At 40.1% G+C, this 18065-nt stretch overlaps 1 protein-coding gene across 26 annotated transcripts in view; it reads left to right on the top strand.

Moving 5' to 3' along the window:
* Positions 1-18065, top strand: part of VEPH1 (ventricular zone expressed PH domain containing 1) — a 364411-nt gene that overhangs the window by 251814 nt on the left and 94532 nt on the right. For all 26 annotated transcript variants that reach the window (XR_014822587.1, XR_014822588.1, XM_084987457.1 and 23 more), the window contains one exon: positions 12990-13107. Coding sequence is in view for 24 of the 26 variants with exons in the window: in XM_084987457.1 (XP_084843583.1) it covers positions 12990-13107 (118 nt within the window). In the remaining 2 variants the exon portion in view is untranslated. The remainder of the gene's footprint in view (positions 1-12989; positions 13108-18065) is intronic.

Below are 18065 nucleotides of genomic sequence, written 5' to 3'. Positions count from 1 at the left end.
TTTCTTTGATCTTTATAATTTTCTTCCTTCTGCTGACTTTAGGACTTCTTTGTTCTTCTTTTTCTAATTCGTTTAGGTGGAGGGTTAAGTTGTCAATTTGGGATCTTTCTTCTTTTTTGAGAAAGGCCTGGATTGCTATAAATTTCCCTCTGAGCACTGCTTTCGCAGCATCCCATAGATTTTGAGAGGTTGTGTCTTCATTATCATTTGTTTCAAGGTAGTTTTTAATTTCCTTCTTGATTTCCTCATTGACCCATTGGTTTTTTAGTAGCACGTTGTTTAGTCTCCATGTAGTAGGTTTTTTCCTCTTTGCTTCTCCCATGGTTGATTTCTAATTTCATGGCATTGTGGTCAGAGAAGATACTTGAGATAATTTCTACGCTCCTAAATTTATTGAGATTTGCTTTGTGTCCCAATATGTGGTCGATTCTTGAGAATGTTCCATGTGCATTTGAGAAGAATGTGTATTCTGCTTTTTTTGGATGTAGTGTCCTGAAGATATCAATTAAGTCTAACTTTTCTATTGTTTCCTTTAGGATCTCTGTTGCTTTATTGGTTTTCTGTCTAGAGGATCTGTCCATTGATGTGAGGGGGGTATTTAGGTCTCCTACTATGATTGTATTCTCATCAATATCTCCCTTTATGTCTGTTAATATTTGTTGTATGTATCTGGGTGCTCCTATATTTGGGACATATATGTTGATGATAGTAACATCCTCTCCTTGGATGCATCCCTTAATCATTAAATAGTGTCCTTCTTTGTCTTTCTTTATGTCTTTTGTTTTAAAGTCTATTTTGTCTGATATGAGCGTTGCGACTCCTGCTTTTCTGTCATGTCTATTGGCGTGAAATATTTTTCCCCACCCTTTCACTTTCAATCTATATGTATCTTTTGTCCTAAGGTGAGTTTCTTGTAGGCAGCATATTGAAGGTTTTCCCTTTTTATCCACTCAGCCACCCTGTGTCTTTTGATTGGGGCATTCAGTCCATTGACATTTAAGGTGATAATTGATGATTATTTATTGCCATTTGAACCTCGTGTTCCAGTTGATTCTATGGTTCTCCATTTTTCCTTTCTTTTTTTTTTTTTTTTTTTTTTTGGTTGGATGGTCTCCTGTTATTATCTGCTTGAGTGTATTTTTTTTTCATTCTTTGCAGATGCAATATTTGGTTTTGGCTTGTGCTTGCCCTGTTTTTTAAGTATGCTAACCCCTTCCCATAATTGTGTGTTTTAGCCTGATGGTCCTGTAAGTTCAAACACTTCATTACTATATTAAAATTAAGAAGAGAGACATACATATAAACAAAAAGGGTTATTTACCTCCTGACATCCCTTGCCCACATTTTATGGTTTTGATGACTCTTTTTTATTTTTTTCTTTTTAATTTTATTTTGTTTGAAGCATGTTCATGATTAAATCTGTATGCTGGCTTATTTGAGTGACTGCTCTCTGATTGCGGTTTCCTCAGTCCTAGTTCTTCCTCTTCTTCTTCTTCTTCTTTTTTTTTTTTCTTTTCTTTTCTTTTTTCTTCCCTGTCCTTCCTTTCTTTTTGGTTTAGAGAAGCCCTTTCAATATTTCCTTTAACCTGGGTTTTGTGTTGCTGTATTCTTTAAGTTTTTGTTTGTTGGAAAAAATTTTTATTTCCCCTTCTATTTTAAATGATATTCTTGCTGGATAGAGTATTCTAGGTTGCATATTTTTTCCTTTGAGCACTTTAAATATCTCTTGCCATTCCCTCCTGGCCTGTAGTGTTTCTGTAGAGAAATCAGCTGATATTCTTATGGGGGCTCCCTTGTAGGTAACATTCTGCTTTTCTCTTGCTGCCTTTAGGATCCTCTCTTTATCACTAACTTTTGCCATTTTTATTATGATGTGTCTTGGTGTGGGTCTGTTTGGGTTCAGTTTGTTTGGGGCCCTCTGTGCTTCTTGTATCTTGAATCCAGTATCCCTTAGATTTGGGAAGTTTCCAGCGATAATTTCTTCAAATATATTTTCCATTCCCTTATCTTTTTCTACTCCTTCTGGAATTCCTATTATGCGTAGATTGGCCTGCTTTATATTATCCCATAGGTCTCTTATATTGCTTTCCAGTTTTTTGATTCGGTTTTCTGTCTGTTGACCAGATTGAGTGATTTCCATTATTCTATCTTCCATATCACTGATTCGTTCTTCTGCATTATTCATTCTGGTTTTTACTGCCCCTAGTTCAGTTTGCATCTCTGCAAATGAATGTTCTAGTTTTTCTTGGCTCCTCCTTATATTTTCTAGTTCCTTTCTGAGGGTATCTGCATTACTGTTCATATCTTCTCTTAATTCCTTCAGTATTTTCAGTATTTCTCTTTTGAACTCCAGGTCTGTCTGACTGCAGAGATCTGTTTCATTGGTGACTGTTTTAGGTGAGTTTTCCTGTTGGTTTGACTGGGGGTGGTTTCTCAGCTTCTTCATCTTGCTTGTTGTTTTCTTTCTCCTGAGGGAGTTGTACTCTCCGTTATCGGGCAGTGTTTGCCTTGTCACTGCCATGGAATTATTTCCTGAGGGCTGGTGTTGTTGGTCAATCTTTTTTGAGGCAGTGTGGCTTTTCTGGAGTGTTGCTGGGGCTAACAGTGTTTCTTTGAAGCAAAGGAGGACTTCCTGAGGGCAGACAGGACTGGGAGGTCCACACCACGATGGTAGCAGATTTCACTTGGTCATGCAGAGCTTGCTCTGGTGTTTTTAGGCTGTGGGGTTCTTGCAGGGGGTTGGCGGTGTTGGGCAGCTGCTCTTCAGGGGTGCATCACCCCCTGGGTGCTGGAGTAGCTATCTGGGTCACTGAGAACCTAAGAGGCTCTTCCCTGGGGCAGCCCAACTCAGAAGGACAGCCTGAGAATGTAGGCGGATCTTTTCACAGTCTGGCCGAGCTAGTTGCAGCTTTTCTGGGCTGCAGGGGCTCTTCCAGGGGGCTGGTGGTGCTGAGCAGTTATTTCACGGGAGTGGGGCACCCCCTGGGGGCTTGGGCGGGTAGCACGGCCGTTGGAAACTGAAGAGGCTCCTCCCCGGGGCAACCCGACTCAGAAAAACCGTCCGAGAATTAGGCCGATCTATTCACAGCCTGGCTAAGCTTGTTCTAGCTTTTCTGGGCTGCAGGACTTTTCTCGGGGGCTGGTGGTGTTTGGTGCTGCTCTGCGGAAGTGTAGCCCCACCAAAGGGCAAGCAGGCCTGTGCAGGGACAGCCCCTGCGGTGGTAGGCTTCAGGCAATTGTTGAGGCCAGCCCTCCTGGATGGCAGGCAGCCCCAGGTCCGTGAGAGTGTAGGGCGTGGCAGGGATCGGGGGAGGGAATGCACTGGGAAGTACAGCTTTCTGCTAGCTAGCGGGCCTGTAAGCTTGCTGTGGCGTGGGGGGTATTCTATGGGGACCCACCCCTTCTTTTCTCCCCTCCCCAGCACGGGCGCAGACCAGGCTCTTCTCCCAGGTTCCCTCTGATGCAGCTTTCCACTTCCCCGCCCCTAGAGTATTGCTCCCTTCCTCCTGCGACAGCTTTGTTTTCTAGTCTCCCAGGCAGTCTCTGCCCCGTCAACTGGTTTCTAGACCTCCCAAGCAGTTTCCACTCCACCCCGCCCCCCTAGCCCGGGGACTAATCTCTGGAGCCGAGGTCTCAGTGCCCAGCCCCCACCCAGGCGTCCCCCAGCCCTTTCCTGGGGACTAACCTCTGGAGCCAAGGATTTGGTGCCCAGCCCCCACCCAGGCGTCCCCCGGCCCTTTCCCAGGGACTAACCTCTGGAGCCGAGGATTCGGTGCCCAGCCCCCACCCAGGCGTCTCAATTTTTGGTGACTGTGCCCATAGTTCAGATGGTCCATTGGGTTCTTGATCAGCTTTTCCGTACTCCAACTTACTGCTACACTCTTCTCTGCATCTGGAGATTCCTCCGGTTTGTTTGATCTTTCTCCCGGTAGGTGACTTTCCAGGGTGCGGGATCCCTTTCTCCTCCGCAGTTCCCTTTCGGGAGCGCCCGTCCCGCTCAGATTCACCTTCTCTCACTCTCCTCTTTTCTCTCGTTCTGCCCAGTAATGTCACGAACTTCTTGCTGTTATTGGAGTTTAGGTTCCTCTGCCAGCGATTGGTTGCTGTTCTGTGCGAGTCATTTATTCTGTAGATGTGCTTTTTTTTGTTGTGTTTGTGGGAGAGGGCGAGCGTGTCCTCCTACTCCTCCGCCATCTTGTCCCACAAATGTTGATATACACTAGTATATTGTAATAATTGTACCTAAAAAGGGTAGCCTGATTCCCAGAACCTGGAAGGTTTCTTATGACAGCAAAAGGCAGTAAAGATGGAGAAAGATACCAAGTTTTTTACAAAAGGGTAGTTGATTTGCCCCCATGGTTTAAGAAGTCACAGGAGACTGTTCCAGCCTCTGATATCATCAAACCACAATGACTCTGACTGCCAAAAGCATAGCCTTTTTCAGGCATGACAAAGGATTATTGGATGGCAATTCCTCGAGAAACTTTAGAGTCATAAAAGACCTTCCATTGTGATGTGAAAAAGAAATTCTCCATGCTGTGCTGGTGGGAATGTAAATTGGACAGCCATTCTGAAAAGCAATTTATCAGAACCTACTGAAGATGAAGATATGTATAACATTAAGTTTTTAATGCCTGATGCAAACAAGGTTTCTGAAGCAGAGTATATTATTATTATTATTTACAGAAAATAATTGGTTCCCCTCTGCCTCGGTTCTTAACCCTTGGGAAACATCATGAGAACCGGATGTCACCCAATACATACCAGGGTCTAAAGAGATCCTGAAATTGTGAATCTGGATGTTTATGTAGGTGAGGGAAAGTGCCCCCTCTCATCTGAAAGAAGGGGAGAAAAATCTTTGCTCCTTGGGAAGCATTCTGGGTTCTTACTCCTACTATTTGGGTTCTAGATTAATCACTCCAGGAGGAGAATAAGACTAGTGTGTCCAGCTCCACAACCCAGGGATGTCTCCAATTCTGGGTCTCAGCCCCACTTTGAAATGCCAACACATGCTTATGGGAAGATAAATCTCTTTAGATGGTCTCTCACTTTCTAATTAGTTATGAATTAACTTTTTTAAATTGTTCTTTTAGCCCAGGTCCCAAGTTTCAGTAAAGTTTGCTTAGAAAGCCCAAACTGTGCAGCAACATAAAAATATTTTCTCTCTATTCTTACACATACCCTATGATGCAACAATTTCACCCCTGAATGATTATGCCAGAAAAATTCTTGCTCATGTCCACAAGGGCATCTGTATGAGAATATTCATTGCTGCATGGTCTGCCTAGGTACAAAAGTAGAGGCACCTTTGGTGTCCATCACTAGGAGAAGGGTTAGATAAAATTTGGTGAGTGGTGGAAATGTCCTATTAAATCACATTGCAGCAGTGGAGGCAACAAATTAAATATGCAGATAACACCATTTTTGAGATCTTAAATGAAACAAGCAAGAAATAGAATGTGGTCTGTAGTATAACATATTTATGAAAGTAACAAATACCCTAAATATTGCTTCATATCTTTCAGGAATACATATCTGTTCAAAGAGTATATCAAACCCAAAAGAGTGAGAACTTATGTAAAGGGGAGATGGGGGGAATGTTCTGGGAATTAGAGTAGAGTCAGGGATAAAGGAGGAGCAATAAGATGAGACAAAGGCCTCACCCCCAACAAAATAACCTACATGGCTGATGAGTATGGTTATCTCACTAACAGATCCCAAAGGAAGAAAAAGCCCTTCCGATGAGCTTTTTCCAATCAGCACCAGATAGAACCATAATAGTACTATACAGAGTAGTATAATACTTAGTAGTACTATATGCCCAATAATATATAGTTGTTAAGTGCAAGTGGCAACCATTGATTACAAAAAAAAAAATCACTGTAGTTCTTTGTTTTCCAATATGAAAAGAGATCCCATGGGAATGTGGGCTTTCATTGCAGTAGTTCTGCTGATTACATTTACTGCAGACACCCTGTAGGAATGTCACAGTTTTCTTGACATTCGAACATTAGTGGTCTTTTGCCCTTGCTTCCTCTCTGATTAAAAAGCATTTTGCTGCCTTTAATGGACTAAAATTTAAAAGAAATTGGTTTCATAAAGAAATTAAGGATTTATCAATCATTTGGGAAGCTTTACCCAACTTGCCACCTTTATTTTCTACTCAGTCCACATGCTTATATTGGCTTTTCCATAAGCGTCTTTATTCTTGTCATGCCAACATTCTGTAATCAATCTCTATTTTTTTCATAATCCTTAGGTGAGTGTGAAAATTTGACTTTTTGAATCAAATCAAATATTCTATCAAATTTGTTGGTTTTTTAATGAAAGAGTTCTTAAGAACACCTCTCTGAAATAAATCAAACATGGGTGCTTTCTTTCAGCCACATGGAGCCAGACCCATAGTCAGAATTGCCACAACTTGCTGGGAAGCAATTCAGGTCTTCCCAACACACTGAGGCTCAAAAGACAGGAAGAAAGTCAAGTCTACTTCATGATCTGTTGTGATAGTTAAGAAAGTTCCTATCGTGGTGCAGCAGAAATGAATCCAGCTAGCATTTCCGTGAGCTGTGGTGTAGGTTGCAGACGCGGCTCGGATCCAGAGTTGCTGTGGCTGTGGTGTAAGCCTGCAGCTGTAACTCTGATTTGACCCCTAGCCTGGGGACCTCCATATGCTGCGGTGCGGCCCTAAAAAGCAAAAAACAAACAAACAAAAAGGTATGGTGATAGTAAGGAGCTTGCCACTTTGACCTCAAATTCTTATGTGTACCTAGAGTTCTTTTCCTAATCTTAGATAGAAAAAGGAGATACAGTGGAACATTGCATGTGTATAGTATCCTTACTGAATATTGAAATATGTATGAGTTCTTCCAGGTCAATAGTCTCACTATCTCTGCCTAGAGTCTGCCTCCCACTTGTTGCTCATGTCCCTCCTCACACATCCTAGCCTCCTGCCAATTTTCAAATCAGTCCCAACAAGTTCTGTATTCACACCTCAACTCTTCTTTCCATATTGCGAAATTTGGAATAAAAACATCTCAGATTTTCAAGAATGGAATTTTTATTCTTGCAACCAGATTTTGTATCTTGTCGCATGAAACCATTGATGAACGACTGAGGAAAAGTATGAACATACGTACATGAGGATTGACAAATTCCTGAAATACCAATTAATAGAGACAGATCAGCTATTACCACATCTGTTCCCAAGGGTGTAGAATTAACTTCCCAGTCAGTGCACATCAGAATAACTTGGGGAGCTTGTTTAGAAATGCATATTCCAGAGTTCTCGTCGTGGCGCAGTGGTTAACGAATCCGACTAGGAACCATGAGGTTGTGGGTTCGGTCCCTGCCCTTGCTCAGTGGGTTGACGGTCCGGCATTGCCGTGAGCTGTGGTGTAGGTTGCAGACGCGGCTCGGATCCCACGTTGCTGTGGCTCTGGGGTAGGCCGGTGGCTACAGCTCCGATTCGATCCCTAGCCTGGGAACCTCCATATGCTGCGGGAGTGGCCCAAAGAAATAGCAAAAAAGACAAAAAAAAAAAAAAAAAGCATATTCCCAGGCCCAAATACAGATTTATTGGGTTAGGCTTCCAGAGGCAGACGCTATCTGATATTTATAACAAGTTTTCCCAGGATTCCTGATGCCAATACCTCCTGAGAATTGGTGACCTGGAAAAGCTACGGGTCTTAAAAACAAGCAATCAACATGCTATATTGATGGATTCAAGCAAACCTTCTTCAATTGCTGCATGTTATTCTAAAACCTTGTTTTATAATATTAAATAAAATAAATTCCTGTAATATGCATAGAGAGACAGCTATTTTTAAATAAACAAGTTCTCAAGGGCTTAATGGTCAGAATTGAATAGACATGAAAATTGAAAACCTAAATACTACTGTTGATGTAATTGTGTCTTAATTGGCAAAAGTTTATCCAAATTCATTGAACAACTCCTATGCGCAGAGTGCTATATTAAGTATTTTCAGAAGCTACAAAATAATATAGAAGTCAGTCTTCTTATTAAGCTTTAATCCAATTGATAGCCAGAAAAGTCATATCCAAAGAAGATTAATAATAATCACAACCAAACACAAATAAAGGTGTGTTCCATTTTTCCCCTGTGAAAAAATACTGTGGACACAATGTATTACCTTCTTATGTCCTTGGAATACAGAGCTGTATCTCCCTCATCTATTTATTCTTGGTTCCTTACACCAGGTATTCTTAATACTAAGTGATGTGAATTGAATTGAACAGCAATATTTTTCAGAAGTTGAAATAAATTAAAAATTAAATTATAGCATAAATATTCTTTAGATTCTCTTTTGCTAGTTTATTCATTTAACATACAGTGTTTCTTATAAGACAGTATGCCTACATAATGTAGGACAACATAAATAACACAAAGATGAACAATAAAATGATGAATCATTCCTTTTCTTCCCTCAATAAGTCTGTCTCACACTCTGCTCTCCATATAGTTAGAATACATGTACTAGAAATAACCATAAAGACATAAAGACTTACTATAATGTGAAAATATCAGGGATTTTTTTTAAAATAGATCTTTTATTATATTTCTTAAAATATACTTGAATTATGTTTCTAGAGTCAGTCATACTAACCAGAGGCACACAGAGGGAATGATGCAATCCTATGTTTTGTATCTGTGCAAAAATAGCATTAGAACAGAATTTAAATGCGCCAGAACCCAAAGTTCTTCCAGATGTATGCTTTCACTGATTTCTGGAAAACTGTTTCCCAATATCTTCTTATAGTGTGGAGACTACGTTATAAGATCTAGAGGCCACTTTGCACTTTTACACAATCCATAGCATTGACTCATGCTGTTATTGTCATCAAAATAATGTTGTAAATAGCCTCTTATCTTTCCAGGCTTCCTGGCATATTTTTCCTCTAGGAGGCTTTGCAAGACTTTTTATATAGTTTCCTAAACTCTTACTCTCATCAATGACCTTTTCTTTCTAAAAGAAATGTTCACTTAATCAGCTGTTTAAGGAGTTCCCATCGTGGTGCAGCGGAAATGAATCTGATTAGGAACCATGAGGTTGTGGGTTCGATCCCTGGCCTCGTTCAGTGGGTTAAGGATCCTGCGTTGCCATAAGCTGTGGTATAGGTCTCAGATGCGGTTCAGATCTGGTGTTGCTGTGCCTGTGGCGTGAGACAGCTACAGCTCTGATTAGACCCCTAGTCTGGGAACCTCTATATACCACGGGTGTGGCCCCCAAAAAGACGAAAGACCAAAAAAAAAAATCAGCTGTTTAAAATCATTTTTTCCTCCAAGGACATTTATCCCTTTTGAATTAGATGGTATTTATCAGGAAAATTCTTCTTAGTACATGCTTACTGTAATCATGTATCATTTTCTTTAGGTCAACAGAAATAATATGTACTTCAATATTCTTTGAGTTTTATTGAAGCTTGATTTGATGTGTACTTCAAAGAATGTGACCCCTCTAAGTAGAACCATTGTTTTCATTGAAAATTGGCTAATAGTTTGTCACCTTCCCTTCTTCTTTATAGGGCAATCTCAAAATTGATACTATTTTATTTTATTTATTTTTTGTCTTTTGTCTTTTTAGGGCCACACCCATGGCATATGGAGGTTCCCAGGCTAGGGGTCGAATTGAAGCTACAGCTGCTGGCCTACACCACAGCCATAGCAACGCAGGATCTGAGCCATGTCCATGACCTACATCACAGCTTACAGCAACACCAGACCCTTAGCCCACTGAGTGAGGCCAGGGATCAAACCTGCAACTTCATGGTTACTAGTCGGGTTCGTTAACCACTGAGCCATGATGTGAACTCCTTGGTATTGATGCTAAATGCTGCATGACAAATCATCACAAACCTAGCAGCTTAAACAACACGTATTTGTTATCTCACAGTTTCCTTGAGTCAGGTCTCAGTGGCATGGCTGGGCCCTCTGCTTGAAGTCTCACAAGGCTACAGTCAAGATATTGGCTGAGCTGGGTTTTCATTTGAAGATTTGAATGGAAAGGGCGTGCTTTCATAGCTCTCAGGTTGTTGGCAGAAATCATTTATTTGGTGTTATAGGACTGAAGGGCTGGATCTCTTACTGGCTGGTGGCTGAAGACTGCCTTTAGGTCCTAGAGGCCACCCACAGTTCCCAGCCATATGGCCCTCTCCATAAGCAGTTCACAGCATGGCAACTTGCTTCTTCAAGGCCAGCAGGAGAGTTTTCCTATGCATCTGCTGGCAAAATGGGGTGTGTGTGTGTGTGTGTACATAATAACATAATCACAAGATTAATATCTCATCACCTTTGTCATATTCTTGGTTAGAAGCAAGTCACAGGTCCCTCCTACACTTAAGAGGAGGGGATTATATAAAGGGATGAACACCAGGAGTTGGGGATTATTAAAGTGTTACCCTAGAGTCTGTCCATTCAACTGAAATACTCAGAGAGTTATTCTGTTTAGATATAGATGATTTTTATTAATCTCCTGGAGTCTTGTTGTCTTAGAGGAAGTTTGCAGTTCTCTAAACAAATCAGTTATATTTCTATGTCTTAAAAAACAAAATAGAAGCCATATAGCAATTCTTAGACAGGGCCTGGGGAAACTGAAGGATCCAGGAATATAAAGAAACACATATAAGAAGTCAAGATTGAAAAAATTTAGGTATCATGAGTTAATGGTTTGTGTTTGCTTGTTTTGTGATTTATTTTGCTTTGATTTTCCACCAATATTTGAGCTACTTGTGTTCCATTTATCTCTCTATTCAGTGTTGACTGTTATTGCCAATTTCAGCAGTTCATGGTTACTGTTTACCCTCCTCACTCAGTTCCCTTTGCACAACACCTAAATCCTCTGAAGAAGTAAGTCTTATTTTGACTTGAGAACTTGAACAGTGGGACATCGCTTGCCATCTGTCTTAAACTTTTAAAGTAGTTTTTTGTCAAGACAAATGTGGATTATAAGCAATGATCTGGAGCATTTCTAGTCTCAGAACAGAAAATATAAAGGAACCCTTAAGTATTATTTTAAGTAGTTTGTTTGCCAGCAGTGTTTGTGGCAAATGGAAAATTGATCCTTAATTGTGTGGGAAATAGAGAAGTGATCTGCATGCCAATGTCCAAATATAGACTTCAGAGACTTAGCTGTTTTGAAACTGATATTTATGAACATCTGCTTTTTCCCCATAAATTTTAATATGGATTTCATGCTTTGAAACCTACAAAACTCCAGGTGCTTCTTCAGTCTTTATCTTGGAAGCATGCTTTTAAAAAAATAAAAAATAAGCCTCCCTTTTTTTCTGTTGAACACATTCAGAAGCACTTCTGCTAAAATAACATTCATTTATAAATAGTGACTATTCAGATGCTTTAAGTATGATATTAAATGTTACCAATGTTTAGTATATTCAGGCTCCAAAATGTCCAATCCAGAACACAAACCATAATAGTCTTAATAAAGGATGCTGTAAAGTATTCATTTCTAGTCCGAGTTTATGCTTTGCATTATTTCACAAATATTTATTTAAAGCTTGCTTATTTTAAGTGCTGAGGTTGTAGCAGCCAATACAAGACAAAATCTCTGCCTTCATTGTGTTTTTGTTGCAGTGAGTCTCAATGTTCTCTAAAAAGAATTCTCTTTAAAATTTCGTAATGCTGTTCATGTTGTTCATTGGAAAACTTTGCACTAGACCTGCAAATGTTCATCCATTCTTAATGTTGGATTAGGTTCTGGGGATACAACTTGTGAACAAAGTAGATATGTTTATGCTCTCAAGGAGCTTAGAGTTTAGCATATTTCTCAGCTCTGTCAAGAAAGGCAGACCTGGAAAATAAAAACTTTGGGGTAGGATCTAGATAGCCATTGATTACTCTCTATTTTAGATTTCACTGTAAGCAGTGCAAACAGTGCCTCCATCCCTTGGATCTTGGGCATATTAAGAGCTGTTACTGTGGTTGGAGGATAAGCATGTGGACCAGAGGAAAGGAAATAAAATCGCAGCTCAATAGAGAACAAGCATAAATCAGCTGGACACGTGCAAAGCTAGCAAAGGACATTAAATCCCTCTTAGGAAAGCAACTTTTTAAGAGTGCAGTTCTGGCCACCCTGTAGCAGAGGCTACAAGTCATTTACATAATAGGAAAGCCTCAGGAGGACAGTAGAGCTATTTAATTTGGTTAGGCTAATAGTTTTCCATCCATTTACAGTCTAATGGACCCTCTCTCCTCTGCCTCTTAAATGGGAACACATTGGCAGGATGCCACAGGGCACATAAAACAGGGCAGTATGTCAATTCCCCTCAACCATTTAGAGGGGAAAAGCTAATTAATTTACTGATAAGTAATTTAAGACATTATTTTCCATTAATACCAGTACAGCCATATTATGGAATAGAATGCAAAATTTGCATCTACTTCTAAGATAAAGCATGAAACTAAAACATTGCTGGAGCCAAGGGCTGTGGGATTAAACCCTCCCACGCATTTTCTATCAGCCCCCTGCAAAGCCAACCTAATAAAATAATTTTTGTACAACTATAAATGTAATAAAATTCATTGTGTAATTAAAATAATAATTTTATATGGATGATTCTCACTTTTATGTAGAGTATAAATAAAAGACAGACTCCCCAGAAACATTCCTTTCAACCACATTGCCACTGGGGTCCCCCAGTCCTTTAAAGATTCTAGAGCTGCCATTAGGTGCAAAAAAATCTGGACCACTTCAGGGACTGACACCTCACTCCCCACCATCTACTGCCCAGCCTGGGGCCCACACTCACTGCCCTCTTCATTTAAGAGAACTCCTTCAGAAGAGTTTGAGCTGTTTGCTCTTTTCCAGGGTGGGCCAAGAGAGGTTTTCTCAAAGTTCCTTACTTGTCCTCAGCACTGAGTTTGAGCCCTGGCCATCCTGCCTCCATGTCCCATTTTCTCTGTCTCCAAATGCTATGCAACATGTTCTTTGTGCTTTGTGTTCCTGAAATAGGATCTGGACCAGGTACAGCTCCATCTGGAAGAAGTGAGGTTCTTCGACGTGTTTGGCTTCAGCGAAGCAGCAGGAGCGTGGCAATGCTTCATGTGTAACAACCCTGAAAGAGCAACGGGTGAGAGCCCCCCTCCCCTGGCTGCTAAGACTCACTTATGCCCCTGGGGTTTATGGGGATACATGAGCCCCACTGTTCATTCTTCTTGCATAAACATCCTAAATTGGACTAATGCACAGAGGTGTGCCTGATTGCCTCTGCTTCATGCTGAGAAAGGTGTCTCAGCAAAGTGGGACTGAGAAAAAGAGAAGGTGTTGAAAGGGAGAGAACATAAACCAGACATGAGCAAGAGAAACAATGCCTTAACATCTACATGGCTATCAAGAAATTGATACTAGCCATTTTGCCTTGAAAACATTCATTTCAACCCAGATGACCCCAAGGCTTAGAGAAAAATAAGCATTCTTTCAAGAGCTCCAAAGAAATGAGACTACATTAAATGAGAGAATGGCTGCACAAACCTTCTCATCTCATAGTCTCTCCTTACATTTTTGCTTGATGATTGAACTGAGTGAAAAGTGGGACATTTAAACAGTAAGGAATTATTTGAGAAATAACTTCATAGGTGGTTATTCACCCCTCTCCTCCCTTACTGCTGCTCAAGGAATTTGGTCTACTGACCTTACCTAAAAACAATTATTGTTAGTGAATATGAGCCAAGCCCTATGCTAAATGTGTCAGATATCTCATTTAATCTTCGCAGTAATCTCCTAAGGCCAATCTTAATATTATCTCCATTCTACTGATGAGGAAACTGAGGCATAGAGCAGTTTGGGAACTGCCTGAGGTCACATAAGTGAAAAAGTGAATGGCACTAGAATTTGAACCCAATCTGATTCCACAGACCAGGCTCTTAACCATTTCTCCATTCTGCCTCTTGGTTGTGCCTGCCCCAATCTGACCAGTGAAAATAGGTTGATAATAAGTCTAATCTTCACAAAGTTATCTCCCCTTGGGAACAGAATCACTAATGTGCCCTCTGAGAAGGCAGAGTTCTTAACACAACTCAGGAACTGCAGTTTAGACCAAGAGAATGGTGTTAAAACACTGCTTAATACAAACCACCATCTTTTAGAAAGCTGTTTATTATACCATCTCTACCCATTCCTTGAATTTGAAGGTTTTGTGCATCTTAAATATCACCCATTTGTGGCAAGTCTGTCCTCTTGCTCAGCCAGGAAGTTGAGGCTGAATAGAGGGGGGAAACAAGTGTGTTTATTTGGCCAGATGGAAATATGAGGGACTCATGGAGAGGCACCAGAGGTGGTATGGATGGAAGAAGCTGGCAGTTAAGGACAGCAGCCTTCACAAGGCACACATTGCTGGCTGATTACAGATCAGAATTGTTCTGATGCCAGAGCGAATGCCCCAATTTTGGGGGAGTGGGGGGGTAAAGGAGAAAAAGATAGCTTTATTGCTTTGCAAGGCAAAGGGGGCCACGTCAGGCCAATGCCTTAAAGACTGTGCCCCCCTTGGAAGGGGTTAGGAGGTGGTTTTACAATTTGTGGGGTAGAATAAGGATCAGGGCTATAGCTGAGGATCAGGGGAGAGGCAAGCTTGCATTGTTTTCAGTGCAAGTGGCCCCAGGACTGGTTCTGGTGGTCTTCCTTCTTCCCAGATGAAGAATGCTTCATCCAGTAGTTCTTCCATTTGCTGAGGGTTTTAGTTCTTTTCCTCTTATTGATACCAGAAAGATGTTACCAGAATCCAGCTTCTTGTTCACTCAGTTGAAGAATAAACTCCATGAGCACACAGGCAGCAGGCAAGCAAAGTCTTTATTAAAGGAAAGCAAATAGCTCCCAGAGCTTCTGGGAGGGGATAGAAGAGCCCCCTGAGAACACCCTGATTTTTAAAAAGCTAATTTGAGCAAAGAAGGAATTGAGGAATTGAATCTCTCCATTATGAAGCTTTCTAATTAGACCTTATTTCACCTGTGGAAAAGAGCATAAAAGAAACCTTATTTGAGATCATGATGAAGTAAAGTCTTATCTGAGATGGCTTGGAGGAGCCCTTAAGAATTTCATTCCAAGTAAGCTGAGTCCTTAGTTCAATAAACATTGAATCATATCTGGCCAAGGGAGGCTCAGTAAAGGGGCTGAACATGAAAACCACAGAGTGTTCCTTTAATACATGTTTTCTCAAATTCACTGCCATGCACTTGAAAGGAACATTTTGCACATTCGCTCGTTCTTATTTGTGTTTCTCACAGTTAAATATAGACTGAGAACATATAGCAATAAAAATTCAAACAAGGCCAAATATTTCACAGCAGAACATATTGAATCAAAATGTTTGGCGCTGAAAACTTCAGTGTGCTTAGATTTCTTTGCCCATTTCCTTTTGCTCCATGAAAGGGGATTTGAGTCTGCAAGAAGTCCTATTTAAAATCATTATTTTCACCAAAAACTCTTGACTGTCTAAAATGTGTATATAGGTTGTTGATCTCATTATCTTATTTTTATATAGCATATAAATTGTGTATTTAAGTGAAAGTTCTAACATAATATTGCTGACACATATTATTCATAAGGATTATATTTGTATTCGTGTTCTGCTTAAATTGTAAGTTTAAAGATGAACAAGACATAGGAATAAATATTTTTATTTGGTTATGCACAGCTAACATAGTACTTATATCCCGTTTTTCATTTATGACATGCATGTTTGTTGTGTTGGTTGAATGTCTTCTACAGGCTGAACCTTGGGATAAAATATGAATAAGGTACAATGTCTCTACTCTGAAAGGATTCATAATCCAGTTAGGGTCAGAAGGCATATGTGGAAAAATCTAGCACTTCCTTGTATGTTTTTATCATGTAATAAATACTTGTTGAGTGAGTCAATGAATGAATAATATTTAGAAATAGAAAAGTCAAATACACCTTGACTATTAAAATGATTCAGGATTTGATTATATGTTTGATTATATGTTAATATAATACATTTTAAATGTAATGGTCTGGTAAATAAAGTTTGGTGCTTCTCTTCTCCTTGAGAAAAATCGCTATATATACATCATAGTCTACCACCTGACATACTGTTCCCAAGTTCTGTTACTGTTCTGGTTTCCTTAGTGACCCTACAGGACCCAGATGTGCTGTCAGCCTCAGGAAGGAGGGGTCTAAAGAGATAGGATTGGAGTATAGAACAAAAGGCTGAAGAAATAGGATTTTTTTTAAGGTGTTGACAAATGATGCAATAATTACTGTCAGGTATTCATTGTTCCAATATATTTTTTTAAATGCCAATATCTCCATAAATGGGAAATAAAACATGAAGTAATTAGAAAATTTCAGGGAGTTCCATTGTGGTTCAGTGGATTATAAACCTTATTAGTATCCATGAGGATACAGTTTCGATCCCTAGCCTTCTTCAGTGGGTTAAGGATCTGGCATTGCCATGAGCTATGGTGTAGGTCATAGATGTGGCTCAGATCTGGCTTTGCTGTGGCTGTGGCATAGGCCAGCAGCTGCAGCTCCAGTTTGACACTAGCCTGATAACTTCCACATGCTGCAGATGTGGCCCTAAAAAGACAAAACAAAAAAAAAATTCAGTTAGGAGTTCCCTAGTAGCCTAGCAGTTAAGGATCCGGCATTGTCACTACTGTGGTACAAGTTCAGTCTCTGGCTGGGGAAATTCTGAATGCCATGGGTGTGGCCCAAAAAATCAATTAGGCATCAGGAAAGACATCCTGAAATATAAATCCTTCTTTATAATGTGTATACTAAAGTATGGGACTTCAGAAATTGATAGCAAGTCACCTGGCTTCCATATTCACTTTAATGACATTCCCTTCTTTGTGTAAAAGTTATGTCATCCACCAACTCCTAATCATCTTTCTACCAACTCTACCATTAATACACAGAAATTCACAGAAGTTTACTATCTGGTATTCAACAAAATATATCTTCTATCCAGTTGAGTGTGAAGTCAGAGGAAACTAAATGCTAGAATAGTGTAAATGCCCTAAAATTATTGTAATTATTTGCATTTTCATGCTATATGCTAAGTTTTACATGTGTTTTTCTCATTTACATGCATTTTTCTCATTTTCCCATTATCGAGTCTATTTTGCAGATCAAGAAACTGAAACACAGAGAAAGGTTAAGTACTTTTTCCAAGGGCACACAACTACTAAGCAGTAGAGCTCAAATTTTAATCCAGGTTAATTCCTGGATCTGAAATTTAAATCTCTAGGACAAATCCAAGTTAAGGACATGGAATATTGAAAATTACAGGAGTTCGTGTCGTGGCTCAGTGATTAATGACTCCAACTAGGAACCATGGGGTTGTGGGTTTGATCCCTGGCCTTGATCCATGAGTTAAGGAGGTTAAGGATCCGGTGTTGCCCCATGAGCTGTGGTGTAGGTCGCAGATGCGTCTTGGATCCCGAGTTGCTGTGGCTGTGGCATAGGCCAGTGGCTACAGCTCCAATTAGACCCCTAGCCTGGGAACCTCCATGTGCTGCAGGTGTGGCCCTAAAAAGACAAAAAGACCAAAAAAAAAGAGAGAAGAAAATTACAAAAACAGATTTTTTCCATAATGTTCTAATATTCTGGAAAGATTGAGGAATGATCTCTCTCTCTCTCTCTGATGGCTTAATCTACTCAAAGATGAGCAGGGTTTTGGTACAGAAATGTATGGGAAATGATTACATGTGGGAAATGGTTAATGGAAGAGTATTTCCAATCCCTCCAATTGCTGATTCAGTTTCTGATAATTATTTTATAAAAGTACAGAGTAGAAGATTAGAAAATAACTGAAATAACTCAGGAATCCTCAGAGACTTGCCTGCTGGTGTTTATTGCCAATACCATTACTCCACATGAGTGAGAAAATAGAGTTTGAGCAAGTAGATCGAACAGAACAGAATCCAGTTCTGGAAAAGCAAAAAAATCCCTTTTATCAGTGGTCCTTGTGTCCTGGAACTGCTAGTGCGTGCTAACAGTAAGAGTTAGTCAGCCAGACCATCCTAGAACACATCTGGTTATCTATTCTGTCACATTTTTTACAGGGAC

The sequence above is a fragment of the Sus scrofa genome, chromosome 13, assembly GCF_054392235.1.
Source record: "Sus scrofa isolate SSC_HxYL_T2T_F1_AM1 chromosome 13, Sscrofa_HxYL_maternal_Yorkshire_Landrace_v2.0, whole genome shotgun sequence".
Lineage (NCBI taxonomy): Eukaryota > Metazoa > Chordata > Mammalia > Artiodactyla > Suidae > Sus > Sus scrofa.
Note: the sequence above shows the minus strand (reverse complement) of the source record. Positions and strands in the feature narration are given on the sequence as shown.